Genomic DNA, 20783 nt, shown 5'->3' with positions numbered 1-20783 from the left:
CTGCCATCATGTTCATGGTGGTGTTTTCTTTGTGCTTGGATTTGCAATCTCATCAATTAAGCATTGAACTGCTGGATATCTCCTCCAGCTGCCTGAATTTTAGAATGGAGCTTCCAAAGTTGTTTTAGAGATGTTGGTTTGCATCTATGGATGGATACAGAATGCCTTCTGGGTAGTAGAGGTCATGGGTTTCGAAGCTGCTGTCAATGGTGTTTTGTGAAAATTGTTTGGGTTTCATAGTTCAGTGGGAGAAAATACTCCATTTCTTAGCTTGAAGAGCACAACGTATAGTGTTTAGTTACAGGTAAGTTAAGTCGCCATAAAGACCATAGGCTGCTTTCCCCTTTGAGGGGGAGAGCTGACTGGTGGTGGCTTAATCTGAGGATCACCACACCTCAGGTGATGGGCATGGTTGAGAAGGCGGAGCCTTCATGAATAACCTCAGCCAGTACGGGAACTGAACCCACCTTGCTCTGCATCACAAACCAGCTGTGTAGCCAAGTGAGCTAATCCAGCCCCCATTTAGTTACAGTAATGTTGCTGAGTAGTTTACCTGTTCTGTTGGAGCAATGAAACTTGATTATTCTCCTTCCTGTTTGTGAAGTAAAGTCATTTTGTTATTGAATCATTTCAGGGCCAGTTGGATCTGCTGAGGGGTACTTCTGGCCTCCTTTATCGAATGAAGGATACCCAGACTGCAAGGTGAGCAGCTTCAGTGGCTTCTTTTGATCCTCCGAATACCTATGAGAACACCAACTTTGCATCACCCTCAATCTTGTGGAAAATACACAGGAACAGGAGGGGAGTATTCCACCATTCAATTAGATCATGGCTCATCTCTACTACCCATTGTCCTACCTTTGCTCCATTTGTTATGTACATCAGTGGCGATGGGTGGTTAAAACGCTGGATCAATTCTTTTTAACAAATGTCACAGGTTTAAGGCCGTGAAGAGAAAACATAGCACATACATTAGGAAGCAGTTACATACTCTGATTGAACATCCAAGGGCAGGATTTCAGGAGGGGGGGGGGGAGAGATTCAGGAATAGCAGAATCTAATGCAATTTCAGCCCTGGACAAATTGTCTTGCCATCTCTTTCTCCCATGATCTCACTAGCCATTTGGAAGCAGAAAGGGTGGACACAGAACCTGCTGGGTCTGCAGGATTAATGCCTCTTGAAACTAGTGAGGGGTTGGTTTAGCACACTGGGCTAAATCGCTGGCTTTTAAAGTAGACCAAGCAGGCCAGCAGCACGGTTCAATTCCCGTACCAGCCTCCCCGAACAGGCGCCGGAATGTGGCGACTAGGGGCTTTTCACAGTAACTTCATTGAAGCCTACTTGTGACAATAAGCAATTTTCATTTCATTTTCATATATGGGAATGCCTCAGCCAGTAACTAAGGTGGGCAAAATGTGTTCAGATTCAATTTGACCATGATCTAATTGAATAATGGTCCAGCTCAAGGGTCTGAAAGGCCTCCTTCTGTCCCCATGTGCCCTCTAACATTATTTTTCCAATGCTGGGCATCACTGCAGGCTCTGCCCCTATTTGACATTCCAAGAAGTTTTGTTCCTGTTTTATACCAAACATTTTTTCTCCCTATTAAAAGCCTGAAGCCCAAATCTCTCAAAAAATAAATATAAGAATAATAATATTTATTGTCACAAGTAGGCTTACATTAACACCACAATGAAGTTACTGTGAAAATACCCTAGTCGCCACACTCGGCGCCTGTTCGGGTACACAGAGGGAGAATTCAGAATGTCCAAGTTAACTAACGGCACGCCCAAATTACCTAACGGGACTTGTGGGAGGAAACCGGAGCACCCGGAGGAAACCCACGTAGACACGGGGAGAATGTGCAGACTCTACACAGACAGTGACCCAAGCCGGGAATTGAACCTGGGACCCTGATCCCTCCGTTCCTGCTGCATTCACTCCAAGAGTTGTCACACAATAACTTGGCGTTTTGAGTCTTTCTGAGGACTCAAAACCTCTTACCACCTGTCAGCATCCATGAACTTTTACCCCCAGACCTGGCATCACGTAACCACCATTTCTTCACTTACTCACTCCTATCTTGCTCTTTTTAACACTGGTACACTTTAGACTGTTGATTTTATTTTTGGTTTTGTCAATAAAAAAAATTGGCAACACATCAAATCCTGTGTGCCTGGTCCACTTCATGGCATAGAGTATTAATTCCCACCTCTACCTCTCCCTTTGTGAGAATGTATAACCGAAGTTTAGAATTACTGCAGTCTTTAGTCCACTTTAATTAAATGTACGAATGATTTTTTTTTGAAACAGCAAAATGAAGGGATCTGACAATCAGGAAAAACTGGTGTATCAAATCATCGAAGATGCTGGAAATAAAGGTACAGTAACTAAGATCCTACAAGTTAATTAACAAACCGCTTAAAATTCTCTCTTAGAATTGTTTTCTTAATTTCTTCCTTGACTCCTGTTGCTTCACGCCTCCCGTCCTTCAAGCTGGGCGTTTCTCTTGCATTAAGTGTTGCACTCAGTGATCCCAACACATGGATGACTCTTTAGAATGGCAGCAGTCCCTCGTGATCCAGACTGGATGAGCACTGGTCTGAACGATTTGTGTCTGGTTGCAACAGTTCACTTCCATTCTTTATGTTCTGCCTTTGGTTCTGTAATGTACCTAGACACATGGGCCACTTGATTACAATGATGGAAATACGTCAAAGGGAATGTCATGTTTTTTTGCAGACACTTAAAAAGAGTTCATTTTTATTAAGCCACCTGCTTTCCCTGAAGCTTTTGTACCATAGCTGTGGAAGAATGTATTGTGTGGGTTGAGGAATTATCCATCCCCCCCTCCTACAAATGCTTGATTCTCTTATCTGTACAGAAGGAAATTGTCATAGAATTTACAGTACAGAAGGAGGCCATCCGGCCCCTCGAGTCTGCACCGGCTCTTGGAAAGAGCACCCTACCCAAGGTCAACACCTCCACCCTATCACCATAACCCAGTAACCCCACCCAACACTAAGGGCAATTTTGGACACTAAGGGCAATTTATCATGGCAAATCCACCTAACCTGCACATCTTTGGACTGTGGGAGGAAACCGGAGCACCCAGAGGAAACCCACGCAGACACTGGGAGGATGTGCAGACTCCGCGCAGACAGTGACCCAGGCCAGAATCGAACCTGGGACGCTGGAGCTGTGAAGCAATTGTGCTATCCACGATGCTACCGTGCTGCCCATTATGCTGCTGCAAGTGTTAATTGTTTATACATTCTAATTTTGTCTTTGGTATGACTTGCATTCATACAGTACCCTCAGGATGCCTCATTGCAGCCAATTGAGTGCTTTTTGAAGTGAAGGTGCTGTTGTGATATAGTAAGCACAACAATCAGTTTGCACGCAGCAAGGTCTCAAACAGCAGAGAAATAACTGACCACATGACCTTGGTGGCGCAGTGTCACAATGGTGAGCACTGCTGCCTCACAGGGCCAGGAATCCGGGTTCAATTCCAGCCCTTGGCTATTGGGATAGGGTGGGGATTGGGCTTGGGTGGAGTGCTCTGTTAGAGTGTTTGAGCAGACTCAATGGGCTGAATGGTCTCCTGCACTGTAGGGATTTCATGACCTGTTTTGTAGTGAGGTTGGTTGAGGGACACATCTTGGAAGACTCCCTTGTTCACCCCCAAAATAGTGCCGTGGGATCTTTTTGGTCCAACTCTGGGGCAGATAGACCTGGGTTTAAGGTCTCATCCAAAAGACTGCCCTGTGTTAGTGCCATATTTCCTCCACTAAGTGGTCTTAGCTGAAATGATGTACTCGAGTCATGGGGCGGGGCTTGACCCATAACCTTGTGACAAAAGTGCTACTCACAGAGTCCCAGCTGACACTTAGAAGATTCTGTGATATGTTATAATAAAATTACAGGTCGATCTCTGTGCATAACGTAAAATATTAATAACTGGAAAATGTGAATCTTGGTTCTTATCACTGCTAAACCAATGCAGCTTAAAATTCACCATTGAGTTCCAGTGATCTGAATTGAATTTTTTTGTAGGTATATGGAGCAGAGATATCCGATACAAGAGCAACCTCCCACTAACCGAGATCAACAAAATCCTCAAGAACATGGAGAGCAAAAAACTAATTAAAGCTGTCAAGTCTGTGGCTGTGAGTACATTGGGGGTGGGTTTGGAAATGTTAATGCTCCTTATCTTTATCAGGCTGCACAAAAATGCAAAACCGGGAGACATTTACATAGCAGCTTTACAATCTCAACACCTCAAAGTACTTCATAGCTAATTAAGTACTTTTGAAATGCGGAAAGTGTTGTAATGTTGGAAATGTGGCAGTAATAATCTTTTTTGTCACAAGTAAGCTTACATTAACACTGAAATGAAGTTACTGTGAAAAGCCGCTAGTCGCCACATTCCCGGTGCCTGTTCATGTACACAGAGGGAGAATTCAGAATGTTCAATTCACCTAACAAGCACGTCTTTTGGGACTTGAGGGAGGAACCCGGAGCACCCGGAGGAAACCCACGCAGACACACGGAGAACGTGCAGACTCCGCACAGACAGTGACCCAAGCCGGGAATCGAACCTGGGACCCTGGAGCTGTGAAGCAACAGTGCTAACCACTGTGCTACCGTGATGCCCACTTGTATATTTGTGCGCAGCCAGCTCCCACAAATAGCAGTGTGATGAATGACCAGATCATCTGTTATTTAGTTGTTAGCAGAATGATGACCTGGACACTGGAGAGAAACCTGCTCTTCGGAATAATGCCCTGGTATCTTTTGCGCCCACCTGAGTGGGTATATAGAGCCTCAGTTTAATATCTTGTCTGAATCACAGCATTTTTTGACAGTACAGCACCCAGTACTGCGTTGGCATATCAGCCTAGATTATGGGAAGTCTCAAGAGTAGGACCTGAACTTCCCCTGTTCAAGTATTCACCCAGTTTCTCTTTTTTTAAATATAAATTTAGAGTACCCAATTGTTTTTTTTCCAATTAAGGGGCAATTCAGCATGGCCAATTTACCTACCCTGCACATCTTCGGGTTCTGGGAGTGAGACCCACGCAGACATGGGGAGAATGTGCAAACTCCACACAGACAGTGACCTGGGGCCGGGATCGAACCCGGGTCCTCGGCGCCGGGAGGCAGCAGTGCTAACCACTGCACCACCATGCCCATCCACCCAGTTTCTCTTCTGAGCCTTATTTGAAAGTGCTGTTCTGACTGCGGTGGATGAAAGAAGAAAGCTGAGGGGAAAGTCATTGCACCATTTTTAAAAGTACTTCCGGAGGCAAATACTTTGAAAGCATAAAGTGTAATTGACGTGTTGAGATTGGCGGAGCATTTTTCTATCCTACAGAGAATTTCTTACTTTTGTTATGCGAAAAGTCACCCCAGAAACACCCAAATATTTTAAACCCATGAACTTTTTTTCTTATTGCTTCTACCAGAACATTACATGAGTATTTGGTCAGCTATCATGAGCCTGGGAGGCTTGATGGACCAGCTGGCTTTTTCCTGCCTGACATTTTGTTACATTTTTAAATCCTGGCTGATTTTACCTTTCCCTGGTACTTTTCTGTGTTTTTTAAAAATGTCAGCTTTCCAACACTGCTGCTACAATTTCCAGGACAAATCTGGTCTTGTGGATTTTGCGGCACAGAAACGTTACAACATGGGTTTCTGTCCCATTGGGTGAGCTCGGTGCCGAAACAGTGAGGCCTGTCCATAGTACAGTTCAGCAGCCTGAGGTGTCCTGATCTCAACAAGGGGACATCAAACACTAAAGTTTATTGCAATCTGTGTACTAGGCTGGTATTGAATTTTGCACCAAATTACCTCTCAATTATGGCGGCACAGTGATTAGCACTGCTGCCCCATGGTGCCAGGGACCCCTCAGGTTCAATTCCAGCCTTGGATAACTGTGTGGAGTTTGCACGTTCTCTCCGTGTCTGCATGGGTTTCCTCCGGGTGCTCCGGTTTCCTCCCACAGTCCAAAGATGTTACGGTTAGGTGGATTGGCCATGATCAATTGCCCCTTAGTGTCCAAAAGAAAAGGTTAGGTGGGATTACTGGGTTACGGGGATAGGGTTTGTCTTGATATGGTGCTGTTTCAGAGGATCGGTGCAGACTCGACGGGTCGAATGGCCTCCTGCACTGTAGAGATTCTAACAGAAGAGGGAAACACTACAGTTATAGTGTTGGTCTAGCAATAGAGAGGTCATGGGTTGAAACCCCATGTTCGGAAGTTGTGAAATTGCGCTGGGAGAGGTGAAAGACTGATAAGGTGTGGGCTGACACAGGAAGAAACTTCAGAGAGTCGTGAACACAGCTCAGTCCATCACACAAACCTGCCTCCCATTCATTGACTCTGTCTGCACCTCCCGCTGCCTTGGGAAAGTGGGCAGCATAATCAAAGACCCCTCCCTCCCGGCTTACTCACTCTTCCAACTTCTTCCATCGGGCAGGAGATACGAAAGTCTGAGAACACACATGAACAGATTCAAAAACAGTTTCTTCCCCGCTGTTACCAGATTCCTAAACGACCCTCTTATGGACTGACCTGATTAATACTACACTCCTGAAAGCTTCACCTGATGCCGGTGTCTATGTATTTACATTGTGTACCTTGTATTGCCCTATCATGTGTTTTCTTTTCTTTTCATGAACTAAATGATCTGTTTGAGCTGCTCGCAGTAAAATACTTTTCACTGTACTTCGGTACACGTGACAATAAACAAAACCAATCCAACTATGAAACCTGGTGAATTGTTTTAAATCCCAACTGATACATGATGTCCTTCAGGAAAGCGAACCTGCCCCCATGTGCCCACCTGGTCAGTGGTCTGGCCGTCATGTCATGGACACTCCAGTCTCACTGCGTGATTGGCTCTTAATGCCCTCTGGACAAGCAGGGTTGCTTCTCCAGTACTGCCCACATGCCAAGGAACAATTTTGACTCATTTTTCGTCCTCCTCCAGGCTTCGAAGAAAAAGGTATACATGCTGTATAACCTGCAGCCAGATCGCTCTGTGACGGGTGGAGCTTGGTACAGTGACCAGGATTTTGAGTCCGAGTTTGTAGAAGTGCTGAATCAGCAGTGTTTCAAATTCTTACAAAATAAGGTAAGGCCTGGGAGTTGCTGGTCTGTTGATAATGTAGATTGTACAACATTATCAGAAGATTTGACGTTCAGGTCTAGGTGCAGAGGGTTTGAGTCTCTCTGCTATTGAGTTAATACAAAAGGGTGAGCAGGATGGCCGGGAGGGGCAAGGGAGATGACAACTAGCCAATGAGATCACTCTGGTCCAGGGAAGTCTATACAAAGCTTACCTGTTTGTGTGGTTATCTCTGCCCCAGCCAGATGGCGATCCAGCTCCCACTTCAAGGATTGGCACGAGCCAGCAGCCTTTTCCAGAGGTTCCACTGTTCTTTCAGAAAAGAACCACCTCCTGACATTGAACTGCTTATAACGGAGTCCAGTATTTATTATAAATCTATTTATGCTTGGGTGACAGTGAACCTCTGTAGGGAATGCTCGGTGCAATTTTGTAGTAAATGGAAAATTTGAATACTTGCATTGAGTATTATTTGACAGAGTTGATCACTAATAAAGAAAGCAACCTTGTGTTCCCTACAGGCAGAGGTTGCTCGTGAGAGTAAACAAAGCCCTATGGTTCAACGGAACAGTTCGTTTGCTTCATCCCATGAAGTCTGGAAATACATCTGTGAATTGGGTATCAGCAAGGTACGAGAACACCCTGTATAGTCAAATGTTCCAGTTGTGCCACTGATGGTCACGGTAAACGTAACATTGCTCAGATAGAAGGTAACTAACTGGGCGTCAAGGTTACCAGCTCCTAGGATCCTGGTTAACCATGTGGCATTGATGTTGGTTTTCCACAGGGGAAATGTCTGGTTTCTGTGTTGGACATACAGAAGATATTATCATCGGATTGCTCTTATGTATGATAGGATACTGTCATATTTTATCCAAAAAATATAGGTCTGAGAACTAGGAAGCACTACAAACTGGTGAATATTCTTTGTTAAATCAAGTCATTGAGATAAAATACAACTCATTACATGCAGTGTCGAAGTGAGAGGTACCAAGTGTATATTGCAAGAAACCTTTCAGGAGTTTGAAAGAACGATGACTGCTTATGCTTGCCTCAGCAAACTCTGCCAAACCTTGAGGCAATGTGATGATAATGACAGTTTAATTGAAATTTCTATGAGTGACTCCATGCTTCCCAGTTAGTGCACCAGTGTGGAAACCCCCATTCACACCCCCCCCCCCCCAACACACACACGCACACACCCAGTGACTTGCCTTGGGTGCCCCCCTACCACCAGTGACTGTGCTTGGATTGCCCTCCCCCCCCCCCCCACACACACACACATGCACACACACACACACATACTGAGTACACCACATGGCACCCCACCAAACTGCAATAAATGGGAAATCAATTGAATTGACCATTCTTCCCCGGGTCTGGAATCAGGGACATAGTCTCAGAAAAAGGACGGCGATGAAGGGAAAGATTCAAAAGTCCTTCAAATTGTCTACCCCAGACAGCTGTGGAGGCTCAGTCATTGAGTATGTTCAAAACTGCATATGGGGTTAATGTGGGAAAATGGTGGTGAGGTCAAAGATCAGCCATGATTGAACTGGATGGTAGGGCAGGTTAGAGGGGCTGAATGGTCGATTCCTTCTCTTATTTCCTATGTTCCCACAGCCTGGGAAAAGCGGGCAGCATAATCAAAGACCCCTCCAACCCGGCTTACTCCTCCTTCCATCGAGCAGGCGATACGAAAGTCTGAGAACACACACGAACAGATTCAAAAACAGCTTCTTACCCGCTGTTACCAGAATCCTAAACGACCCTCTTATGGACTGACCTGATTAACATTACACTCCTATATGCTTTACTCGATGCTGGTGTCTATGTATTTACATTGTGGACCTTGTGTTGCCCTATTATGTATTTTCGTTTTATTTTATTTTCATGTACTAAATGATCTGCTCGCAGAAAAATACTTTTCACTGTACCTCGGTACACGTGACAATAAACAAATCCAATCCAATGTTCCGTTTTACGCTGTTGATCTTACTGTAGGAAACTTTGATAACGTTACACCTTGAGGTGTAAAAGAGCTTTAAACAACGTAATAACATCATAATTATTGCTCTTACGAGCCCTGAAAAAACGAATTTTAAAAAATTTCTTCAGAATAAATTCCACACCTTTTAAAAATAAAGCAAGCTTGTTAATTTTTTTGTTGCTCTAGCTTCTACCTTAATTCTTTTTTTAAAAAAATAATTTTTATTAAAGGTTTTCATAAAATATCAATAACAAAATGAGAAAGAAAAAAGAACCCAACAGGGTTAAGTACAAAACACCATCTAAAAAGGCAACCCCAAACCCCCCCCCCCCCCCCCCCCCCGTACCTAGATAATAAATTAACATTAACACCCCGACTTAACACAACAGGTGTATACACCCCCTCAGACCCTTCCAGTGTAAATAACATAAACAAAAATAAAGTAACCCCCCCCCCCCCGAGCTGCTGCTGCCATTGACCAATGTCTATCATTCTGCCAGAAAGTCTAAGAATGGTTGCCACCGCCTAAAGAACCCTTGTACCTACCCTCTCAAGGCGAATTTCACCCTCTCCAATTTAATGAACCCTGCCATATCGCTGATCCAGGATTCCACGCTTGGGGGCCTCGTATCTTTCCACTGAAGGAGAATCCTTCGCCGGGCTACCAGGGACGCAGGATTCCGGCCTCTTTCGCCTCCTGCACTCCCGGCTCCTCTGCCACCCCAAATATCGCGAGCCCCCAGCCCGGTTTGACCCTGGATCATACCACCCTCGACACCGTCCTCGCTACGCCCTTCCAAAATTCCTCCAGCGCTGGGCATGCCCAGAACATATGGGTGTGATTTGCTGGGCTCCCTGAGCACCTAACACACCTGTCCTCACCCCCAAAGAACCTGCTCATCCTTGTCCCGGTCATGTGTGCCCTGTGCAGCACCTTAAACTTTATGAGGCTGAGCCTCGCGCATGAAGAGGAAGAGTTCACCCTCCCTAGGGCATCTGCCCACGTCCCCTCTTCCATCTCTCCCAACTCCTCCTCCCACTTACCTTTCAACTCCACCACCGAGGCCTCCTCCTCATCCTGCATCACCTGGTGAGTTTCCGAGATCTTCCCCACTCCCACCCACCACCCCGAGAGCACCCTGTCCTGTACTGTGTGTGGCAGTAGCCGTGGGAATTCCATCACCTGCCGTCTAGCAACAACCCTTACCTGTAAATACCTGAAGGTGTTTCCCGGGGGGAGCCCGTACTTCTCCTCCAGCTGACCCAAGCTCGCGAACTTCCCGTCCACAAACAGGTCCCCCAACTTTCATATGCCTGCCCTGTGCCACCCTGAAAACCCTCCACCTGTTCTTCCTGGGGCGAACCGTTGGTTCCCCCTTAATGGGGCCACGCCGATGCCCTAACTTCCCCCCTATGCCGCCTCCACTGCCCCCAAATTTTGAGGGCCGCCACCACCACCGGGCTCGTGGTATACCTCCTTGGAGGGAGCGACAGCGGCGCCGTTGCCAGCGCCCCCAGACTCGTACCAACACAGGGCGCCGTCTCCAGCCTCTTCCATGCAGCCCCCTCCCCCTCCATCACCCACTTGCGCACCACTGTCGCATTGGCGGCCCAGTAGTACCCACAGAGGTTGGGCAGCGCCAGCCCCCCCTATCTCTACTCCGCTCCAGGAACACCCTTCTCACCCTCGGAGTCCCTCGCGCCCACACAAACCCCATTATACTCCTGTTAACCCGCCTGAAAAAAGCCTTCGGGATAAACACGGGGAGGCACTGGAACAGGAACAAAAACCTTGGGAGCACCGTCATTTTGATTGACTGCACCCTACCCGCCAGGGACAGCGGCAACGCGTCCCACCTCTTGAACTCCTCCTCCATTTGCTCCACCAGCCTTGTAAAGTTAAGCCTATGCAGGGCCCCCCAGCTCCTGGCCACCTGGACCCCCAAATATCTGAAACTCCTCTCCGCCCTTTTTAGTGGGAGCTCGCCAATCCCCCTCTCCTGGTCCCCTAGCTGAACTACGAACAGCTCGCTCTTCCCCATATTGAGCTTGTACCCCGAAAAGTCCCCGAATTCCCTAAGCATCCTCATTACCTCTGGCATTCCTCCCACCGGGTCTGCCACGTACAGCAGCAGGTCGTCCGCATAGAGCGACACCCTATGCTCCTCCCCACCCTGCACCAACCCCCTCCAGTTCCTCGACTCTCTCAGTGCCATAGCCAGGGGTTCAATCGCCAGTGCGAAGAGCAGGGGTACAGGGGACACCCCTGTCTCGTCCCTCGGTGCAACTGAAAGTACTCGGACCTCCTCCCTCGGTGCAACTGAAAGTACTCGGACCTCCTCCTATTTGTGGCCACACTCGCCATTGGGACCTCATACAACAGCCTAACCCACCTGACAAACCCCTCCCCAAACCCGAACCTCTTCAGCACCTCCCACAGGTACCCCCACTCTACCCTATCGAAGGCTTTCTCAACATCCATCGCCGCCCACTATCTCCGCCTCCCCTTCCCTTGCCGGCATCATGATAACGTTCAAAAGTCTCCGCACATTCGCGTTCAACTGTCTCCCCTTCACAAACCCCGTCTGGTCTTCATAGATGATCTGCGGCACACAATCCTCAATCCTCGTGGCTAAGACCTTCGCCAGCACTTTGGCATCTACATTTAGCAAGGAAATTGGTCTGTAAGACCCACATTGCAGGGGATCCTTGTCCCGCTTCAGGATCAAGGAGATCAGTGCCCGGGACATCGTCGGGGGTAAAGCCCCCCCCTCCCTTGCCTCATTGAAGGTCCTAACTTACAGCGGGCCCAACAGGTCCATATATTTTTTATAGAACTCGACCGGGAAACCGTCCGGCCCCGGTGCCTTCCCCGCCTGCATGCTTCCTATCCCTTTGATCAGCTCCTCCAGCCCAATCGAGGCCCCCAGTCCCGCCACCAGTCCCTCTTCCACCTTTGGAAACCTCAATTGGTCCAGGAAACGGCCCATCCCTCCCTCTTCCCGTGGGGGCTCGGATCGGTACAATTCCTCGTAGAAGTCCCTGAAGACCCCATTGATGCCAACCCCACTCCGCACCACGTTCCCTCCCCTGTCCTTAACTCCCCTGATCTCCCTAGCTGCGTCCCGCTTCCGAAGCTGATGCGCCAACATCCGGCTTGCCTTTTCCCCATACTCGTAGACCGCCCCCTGGGCTTTCCTCCACTGCACCTCCGCCTTCCTGGTGGTCACCAGGTTGAATTTGGCCTGGAGGCTGCGCCTCTTCCTCAACAATCCTTCCTCAGGTTCTTCCGCATACCTCCTGTCTACCCTCACCATCTCCCCCACCAGCCTCTCCCTCTCCCTCCGCTCCTTGTGGGCCCTGATGGAGATCAGCTCTCCCCTCACCACCGCCTTCAGTGCCTCCCATACCATCCCCACTGGAGCATAACCACATCCACCTTGAGTCCCTTCAAGTGCGCGAACACGCAGGCCCGCTTAACCGGCCCATTCAGTCCCCTTACATTCCAGGTTATCAGCCGGATCAGGGGGCTACCCGCCCCCCCTCCCCCGCCGACGAGCCATGACCCCCTCCTCGGCCAGCTACGCGCCCGCACCCCACACCCGGCCCGTTCCCCACAGCGGCATACCCCCGTCTCGACCCACCCCACTCGCTCCAGCTCCTCCTTGATCTTAGCAGCAGCTACTCGATTTCCCCCCCCCCCCCCCCCCCCGTCTAGGACCCATCCTAGCTGGTTTACTCCCCCCATTGCACTTCCGCAAGTCAGCTGACTCCTGCTGACCCCGGCCACTCCCGCCTCCCCTTCGACTCCTCCCATTGTGTGGCACATCCTCCTCTCCCGCTCCTCATTCACAGGCTCTCCCCCTCAGTTCTAAGCGCGGGAAACAATCCTCGCTTCACCCCCCCCCCCCCCCAGTCTTCGGCGCGGGAAAAAAAATCCCGCGCTCTCCACCTAACAGGCCCCGCCACCAACCAAAACAGTGCCCAACCCGCCCCATCCACCCTCCCCAACCCGAAAGAGAAAAACACAGAGAAAAGGAAACCCAAAACAATGCAAAGGCCCCCCCCCCCCCCCCCCGACCAAAAATAGGCATAACATATCCACCGCAGTCCCCAATCACCCATCCCGACCCTCAGTCTGTGTCCAGCTTCTCGGCCTGAACAAAGGCCCACGCCTCCTCCGGAGACTCAAAATAATGGTGCCGGTCCTTGTAGGTAACCCACAGTCGCGCCGGCTGCAACATGCTAAACTTCACCCCCTTCCTGTGCAGCAGCGCCTTCGCTCGATTGTACCCGGCCCTCCTCTTCGCCACCTCCGCATTCCAGTCCTGATATATCCGAACCTCCGCATTCTCCCACCTGCTGCTCCTCTCCTTCTTGGCCCACCTGAGCACACACTCCCGATCGACGAACCGATGGAACCGCACCAGCACCGCCCGCGGAGGCTCGTTAGCCTTGGGCCTCCTTGCCAACACTCTATGGGCCCCTTCCAGCTCCAGGGGCCCCTGGAAGGACCCCACTCCCATCAGCGAGTTTAACATGGTGACCACATAGGCCCCCACGTCCAGCCCCTCCGGGAGGCCCAGAATCCGCAGATTCTTCCGCCTCGACCGATTCTCCATCTCCTCGAACCGCTCCTGCCATTTCTTGTGGAGCGCCTCGTGCGCCTCCACCTTTACCGCCAGGACTAAGATCTCGTCCTCATTGTCAGAGATCTTTTGTTGAGCCTCTCGGATCGCCACCCCCTGGGCCGTCTGTGTCTCCAGCAACTTATCAATAGAAGCCTTCATTGGCTCTAGCAGGTCCGTTTTAATCTCTCTGAGGCAGCGCTGGATACCCTCCTGTTGCTCCTCCGCCCACTGCCTCCATGCTGCCTGGTCTCCGCCCGCCGCCATTTTGTCCTTCTTCCCTCCCTTCTTCTGGTCCACCACCACCTTTTTTGTCACCCCGCTCCTAGTTAAAGCCATATACTGACGGGGAGCTATTATTAACTCCTTCCCACACCGGGAAACGTCGAAAAAGTGCCCTTGGGGGCCCTGAAAAGAGCCCAAAAGTCTCGAGAGGGAATCCTTTTGGCAGTGTTCGCTTCACCAATCTGCCCCAAAATGTCTGTGGGAACTCCTGAAAAAGGTCTAAGAGTCCGTTCCAGACGGGAACTGCCAAATGCGCGACCTACTCCTCCATGGCCGCCACCGGAAGCCTCGTCCCCGCTTCTTCAGTGGCCTTGGTGAGATCTTTTCACAGTTGTTCCCTCTGCTGTTAGAATTCACTTTTGATAAAGGCCCTCAGGTCAGTTTGCAGCTTTAGGTTTGCCCTTCCCCCGCCTGCATGCTGGAAGAGGCCCTGTTTATCCTGTTGCAGCCAAATCTTTTACTGTTTCTGCCGGGTCTGGAAGCCAACAGACTTAACATTCCTGGGGGACGCTGTCAGGGGAATGTTGCAGTCTTCTTGCCACACCGGGAAATGTCAAACAAATGCCGTGGGGGCCCTGTAAAAGAGCCCAAAAGTCCGTTCCAAGCGGGAGCTACCGAATATGCGACCTAGCTCTGCATAGCCGCACCCGGAAGTGTTTCTACCTTATTTCAATCATCATCTATTTTGCTATCGAAAAATGTAAATTAAAAGTGAGATTTTTAGTGCTTTTTACTTTCTGGTTTGCTGTGTTGAATGTGATTGGCTGTTTCATAGATATGTTCCCAATGTTATTGGCTGCTGTTGTACACCAAATTATCCTCTTGATTTTACCTCAAATGTAAACAGCCATTCAGACAGGGGATAGCCATACCACACAGACTGCTTGTTTGTAGCTTTCTTTAAGGTCATTGAAGAGGAGCATTGCTTTGCCACTGGCCGCAAAATTATGGCCTATGTGTTTTACTGATGATTGTTGAGGAATACATGTTAGCCAGGATGCTGGAGGGAACTCCCCTGCTCGTCTCTACAATAGTGGCATTCAATCTTTTATGCCCACTTGTGAGGGCAGACTTAGCCTTGGGTTAACATCTCATCCGAAAGAAGATACCTTCAACATTCCCTTAGTACTGCACTGGAGTGTCAGTCTGGAGCCTGTGTGCAGGTTTCTGGAATCTTTCTTTTAAAATGGGTTATTTGCGTTGGAACACGTAAACTTTTCAGCTGATTGGAGAGCGGTAGCTTGCACATCTACCAAATCTTGGTAAATCTTTTTGAGGCGATGCTAAAGTAGTGGACGAGGGCATGTCAGTGGAGGTTATTTACTGGGACTTCCAGAAATCAGTTTTAAAAAAAAAATTATTTGATCGGAGTTACAAAGCTAGAGCTCAGAATGTGGACGGGGCAAATCCCTAATCCAGCTCCTTGCCTGCTCCAAAAACCAATTCAAATTGAATCCAATTCATGGTCTCCACAAGAGAGACATATCAGATCCAGGCATTACACCTGACCTCACGCTCTTCTTAGCCAGTCTGTTAGCTGAAGGTAAAGCTCAGGCAAATCATTGACCTGATTAGGAGATTGATTGAGTGGAGAGGAGACAGGCGCAGGGGTAAGTGGCAAGCTTAATTGGTAGGATGTGACCATTGATTCCCGTAAGGGTCGGGTTGGGGCCTCAACCATTCAACAAATTTATCAACAGCTTTGGGATAGAAAGACACGTATCCAATGTTGCCAAAGACACCAAGAAAAATGGCAATGTGAGCAGCATATATGGAAATGTAAAATTACAAAGAGATATAATAGATTAATGACAAAACTGTGGCAAATGTGAGGTCATCCACTTTGAATCTAAAATGGATGGAACAAGGTACTTTTTAAATGGGGGCGGGGGGGGGGGGCATAAAGACAGAAGCAATGAAGGTCTCAAAGAGACTTTGGGATACCAGAGATCATTGTTTTCTGTACCGATTCTTGACTTTTAAATCAGTAAAAGTTACTGAATGCTGGCCTTGTATCCAGTGGACAAGGATACAAGGAGATAGCTTCAGCTCTACTGTGAAAAGTACTCCTGGGGCATCACACCTTAGGAAGGATATTGTAACCTTGGATGGACTGCAACGTTGATATACTAGAGTAATACCTTGACTCCAATGGTCCAATCGCAAGGAGAGATTACACAACTAGGACTGTATTCCTAATAAGTTAAACGGTTAAGATATTAAGGGGAGAATAAGGTTGTATAGAGCAAGGTTATTTCAGCTGTAGTACAGGAATACCAGAGCCTGACCCTCAGGAGTGAAACTAGGAACTGCTTCTAATGCAAAAGGTGGTAGAAATTTAGAACTCTATTCCACAAATGGCAATTAATGCTAGGTCAGTTGCTAACTTTAAAACCAATATTGATAGATGTTTATAGCCACAGGTATTCAAGGATATGGGCAAAGGCAGGTAGATGATGTTCAGACATAGATCCGAATTGAGCACATTGAATAGAAAAACAGGTCCTCAGGGCTAAATGGCCTAATCCTGTTCCTATTGCTGGGTCTTGAACTTATGACCTTATATTTTGGCATTAAACAGAATATCCTCTGGGCTTGCAGCTTGATGGTGCTGTCGCTATAATGGAGAGGACTGACATACTGACCCTGTTTTAAAGGAGTGATTACTAATGGTTAATGGGCTGGGTGAGCACAAAAGGCGCCAGTACTGGTTACTGAAATGGTTGATGGATTGGAGCAGTATTAAATCAGTCGTCACTCCAACAAGTATCTTGACATTTTTGTTGAGTTGTGATTTCTGCTGTGTCTATATCTTTCCAAAGCACATTGACTGTGAGTAACTGCGATGGCTTTTGCAACCTCAGGTGGAACTCTCTATGGAAGACATCGAAACCATTCTGAACACGTTGATATATGATGGGAAGGTGGAGATGACTATCATAGCTGCAAAAGAAGGTACTGTCGGGAGCGTGGATGGACAAATGAAGCTGTATAGAGCAGTTAATCCCATCATCCAGCCCACCGGCCTGATGCGGACACCTTGTGGCATGTGCCCAGTAAGTGTGTTCTCTCTTGGATTGGCGGAGTGTTACCTTTGTGTGTGGCTGGGGGGGGTGAAACAACCAGTAATTTATTGATGTGAGTCTACCCAGTACCTTTTACATTTAGCTATTGAGTCAGATCAGGAAGACACAGCAGTTCTGCAGGCCTGTGTTTTATTTTTTGCAGTGCGTTTAACCTGTGGGTTTCTGTGGTCGATTTGTTTCAGGGAATTAACATTTTCCCCTTTAGTAAATCACTAGATTGGTTTGTGCGTTCAAGTTTTTATTTCTGTGTCTCTCCTATGTTGCATAGCTGGAGCTATCCAATTAGTCCCATAGCCCTGCAACTTTCCCCAATGTAAGTGCAAGCCTCTCATTAAAATATTCCCGATTGTTCGATGCCATAAGAGTTAATTACACTTAACGATCCTACACACAGCGTATAGCCTATTAAGCAGAAGGGTTTCCCCTTCAGAACTCAGTTTGATGCTGTCCTTGGCTGATTTTGCTGCCACTGTGTATTGAAGTGTTCCCCTCTGTTCTGAAACGGGAGTTCATTTCCTTTTATGGTGATGTTTTCCAGGTATTTGATGATTGCCATGAAGGCGGGGACATTTCTCCAGCGACTTGCTTGTACATGACAGAGTGGCTGGAATTTTAGCCAATGTTGGGCGAGCAAGGAAGGACTTTCTTTGAATGGTTGATCATTTAAAACAACGGACAGTGTGCCTGGTTGAGAGGATTTTCACCATGTCCATGGCACAGAAACAGGTCATTCAGCCCAACTGGCCGATGCTCCACACGGGGACTCTTTCCACCACTCTTCAGCAAACGCTTGTATCCTTTTCTCCCTTGTGCTGACCTAGCTTCCTCACCAACCGATATGACTGGTGGTGCGAGGGCCACAATTACAAGACGTGAGAAGATACCCGAGAATTGAAGCTGAGGGGTTTTCAATGTAGTACCTTGAAAGCAAAAGCTGATTTTTTTTCTCTCTGAATAACTTTTAATTTATTTTGTATCCAAACATTTCTTGATTCAGATTTTACTTGTAGAAGATTGTCGTGGAACTCTAATAAAATGTTTACTGTTCAAAAATATCTATCTCGGCTTTTGAGGCTGATTGTGCCAAGTATTCAACTCTTCTTTTCATTCATTGATATGACAATTTTCATTTATATAGTAAAAAGTCCCGAGGTACTTCATAGGAGTGTTATCAGATAACATTTGACACTTGAGTTAAATGAAGAGACATCTGGAGATGTGGCCAAAAGCTTTCGTCTATGATGCAGGTTTCAAGGAGTGGCTTAGAGGAGTGGAAAGGTTTAAGCAGGGAATTCTGGAACTCCCCAAGTGTCCAGGCAGCTGAAATTGTGGCTACCATTAGAGGGATGAAGAAAGACCGATGCGGAAGAGGCCCGATTTGGAGGAATGCAGAGATTGACAGCAGAGTTGCATCACCAATACGGTCTATTCAGCCCAACCACGCTTATGCCGGTGTTTACCTTCCACATCACCACTATGGGCCTTCAGTCAAAGTGCAGACTTTGGACCAGATTACTCATTGCACATCCTGCATTGTCACCTGCAAGATTAAAGCGTTCAATGGAAGAGCGAGTCCATGATAACATCACCTAAATCTGAGGGGGATTTTCAGAGAAAGCAACTTTTTAATTTGTTGCTGGAATAAGGAGATTAATGCATAATACTTACAAGAACAACTATCGGAACAAGTTGTTAACGGGCATCGAGCCACATTGTGTCTGTTGCACATTTCTGGAATTCGTCCATGAATAGTCGATCATTTGTGCTCTCTGTGCTGCTTGGAAAGATGGGTGCATTCAGCTATTCTGAATACCTTGTTACAACCAGGTGAGGATGGGTAAACTGACTGCTCTCACTTCCCACTTCCGGGTCGGTTATAACAAAACTCAAATTTAAAAAGGAAGTGATGTTGCCAATTTAAAAATACTTGATTGTATGCAGTTTTTAAAGAAATAAGGCAGACCTATGAGTGGAACAAAATATATAACTACCCCATCTTCCGATTAATGCAACAAAAAAACCTCTCCAAGCATGCAAAACCAAAATCAGATGTTTAAACTTGGTCAAATAAAAGAAATAAAGTCAATAAAAATTCACTAATTGTCCAGCCTTGCTTTTACACTGAAGCTGTTGCTCTGCAGGAGTGGCTTTCTGGAATAGAAGCTGTAGCCATCTGGGTTGGCACTTCCGACTTAAAATGGAGATCCGCAAACACTACAGGGAAATTCAGCCAACACAGGTGCAAAGTTTCCTGTGTATTAGAACTTGCAGAAGCCCAGACAGCTCTGAAACTCACAGCCATCTGCATACTAATGAGCGATCCCCGGGAACAATTGAAACATGTAAGGTGAATAAGGCCAAGCCAGACTCCTCGGCACCAGCAGGAGCCAAGACAAAGGAAAGCCAACGGACGCCTAGGGACCGCCCAGCGATCCGGGAACAGCTCCAGTATTGGAGAAATCGATCCAAGTGATCGGAACGCAGTCCAATCCTTGACAGTGACCTGTCTAGCTGCCGCACCAATCAAGTAAGTCTCCAATCAACGCACGCTACGAGATAGGCGCTCCTAGCTACCAGTCCATACCAGCTTTTGAACCCTGCAGACTCAGAATCGAACGAAAGGCCATTTGTTCCCCTGACCTGCTGGGCCAGTTCCGAAGCTAAGTATAGGCCTTTTAGTGATAGAGATAGCTTAGTAAGTAGAGTTTTATGCATGAGTAGTGATTAACTGTGTATAATAAATGTGTTTTGATTTGAATCGTACTAATTGGTGTGTTGAGTTATTGATCAGTACTTGAACTTGAACCTCGTGGCGATATCATAAAGATACCTGGTGACTCTAGAGCAAAGGTTATAGAAACAGAGCAAATTCAGTAAAGACCCAACAGGCAACGAATTAAGAGCCGACCAAAGTTAGCAACAAAGCCAAATGTGAATTCCAGGGAAAAACTGTTTACTCGTGTCTGCGGCTCATCTCTAGCCATTCTCTCATTTAGTAGAGTTAATTTTTAAAAATCTTCCAGCTATTAACCCCTAAACAGTCCATCCTCCATCTTGACAAGATAGGAAGGAGCTGTTTACATCTGCACGGATGCCATTGTCTGTTGAGATCTTAATGAATTCTGTATTGGTAGTTTGAAAATCACTTCTAGCGTGACTATTATTTTGTAGTTTGAATTAATATGTTCTCAGCTGAAACTGATGGAAGCCATTTTAATAGAAACTAAACAAGTGTTATTGGACACCAATCAGATAGGTTAAGTCAACAGCCTTAATTGTAAGACACTTAAAAAATAAGTAATTCAGGAACAGATCTGATAGGCTGGAAATGTAGTTTTGAACACAAATGTTTGACTTTTGTAATTATAAGCATATTAAGACCTGATTATTAATACATTTTAGAAGTGCTGTAGGAGAAAAGATTAATGTGTTTTTCTCAGGAAACAGAATAAAGAGATAACATGAATGTTAACCTGGACTAGGAAGTGAACTGAATAGTCCCTTGTCTAAAGGACCACAACTCCAAATGACAACTACGTTAACTGGTTATTGGTCGAGACCCAGGCCTGACTCAAGATAAGAGATATAATTTGAGAAGAAGCATGTCCCCAAACTAAGGCAATATGCATAATTAGCTTTTAAAAAAAAGCAATGGGC

General features: G+C 47.1%; 1 protein-coding gene across 3 annotated transcripts in view; it reads left to right on the top strand.

Annotated features, from left to right (window-relative positions):
• The window catches only part of LOC140419899 (DNA-directed RNA polymerase III subunit RPC6), a 34479-nt gene extending 16298 nt beyond the window's left edge, over positions 1-18181 (top strand). For 2 of the 3 annotated variants that reach the window (XM_072503948.1, XM_072503953.1), the window contains 7 exons: positions 635-702; positions 2315-2382; positions 4058-4170; positions 7000-7143; positions 7659-7766; positions 16905-17096; positions 17665-18181. In XM_072503948.1, the coding sequence (XP_072360049.1) occupies positions 635-702; positions 2315-2382; positions 4058-4170; positions 7000-7143; positions 7659-7766; positions 16905-17096; positions 17665-17742 (771 nt within the window). In that variant the 3' untranslated portion in view covers positions 17743-18181. The remainder of the gene's footprint in view (positions 1-634; positions 703-2314; positions 2383-4057; positions 4171-6999; positions 7144-7658; positions 7767-16904; positions 17097-17664) is intronic. The other variant, XM_072503962.1, reaches the window with a different exon arrangement.
• Positions 18182-20783: the final 2602 nt, after the last annotated feature.

Source organism: Scyliorhinus torazame, chromosome 1 (genome assembly GCF_047496885.1).
Source record: "Scyliorhinus torazame isolate Kashiwa2021f chromosome 1, sScyTor2.1, whole genome shotgun sequence".
NCBI lineage: Eukaryota > Metazoa > Chordata > Chondrichthyes > Carcharhiniformes > Scyliorhinidae > Scyliorhinus > Scyliorhinus torazame.
The sequence above is the reverse complement of the archived record's forward strand: the minus strand, read 5'-3'. Positions and strand labels throughout refer to the sequence as shown.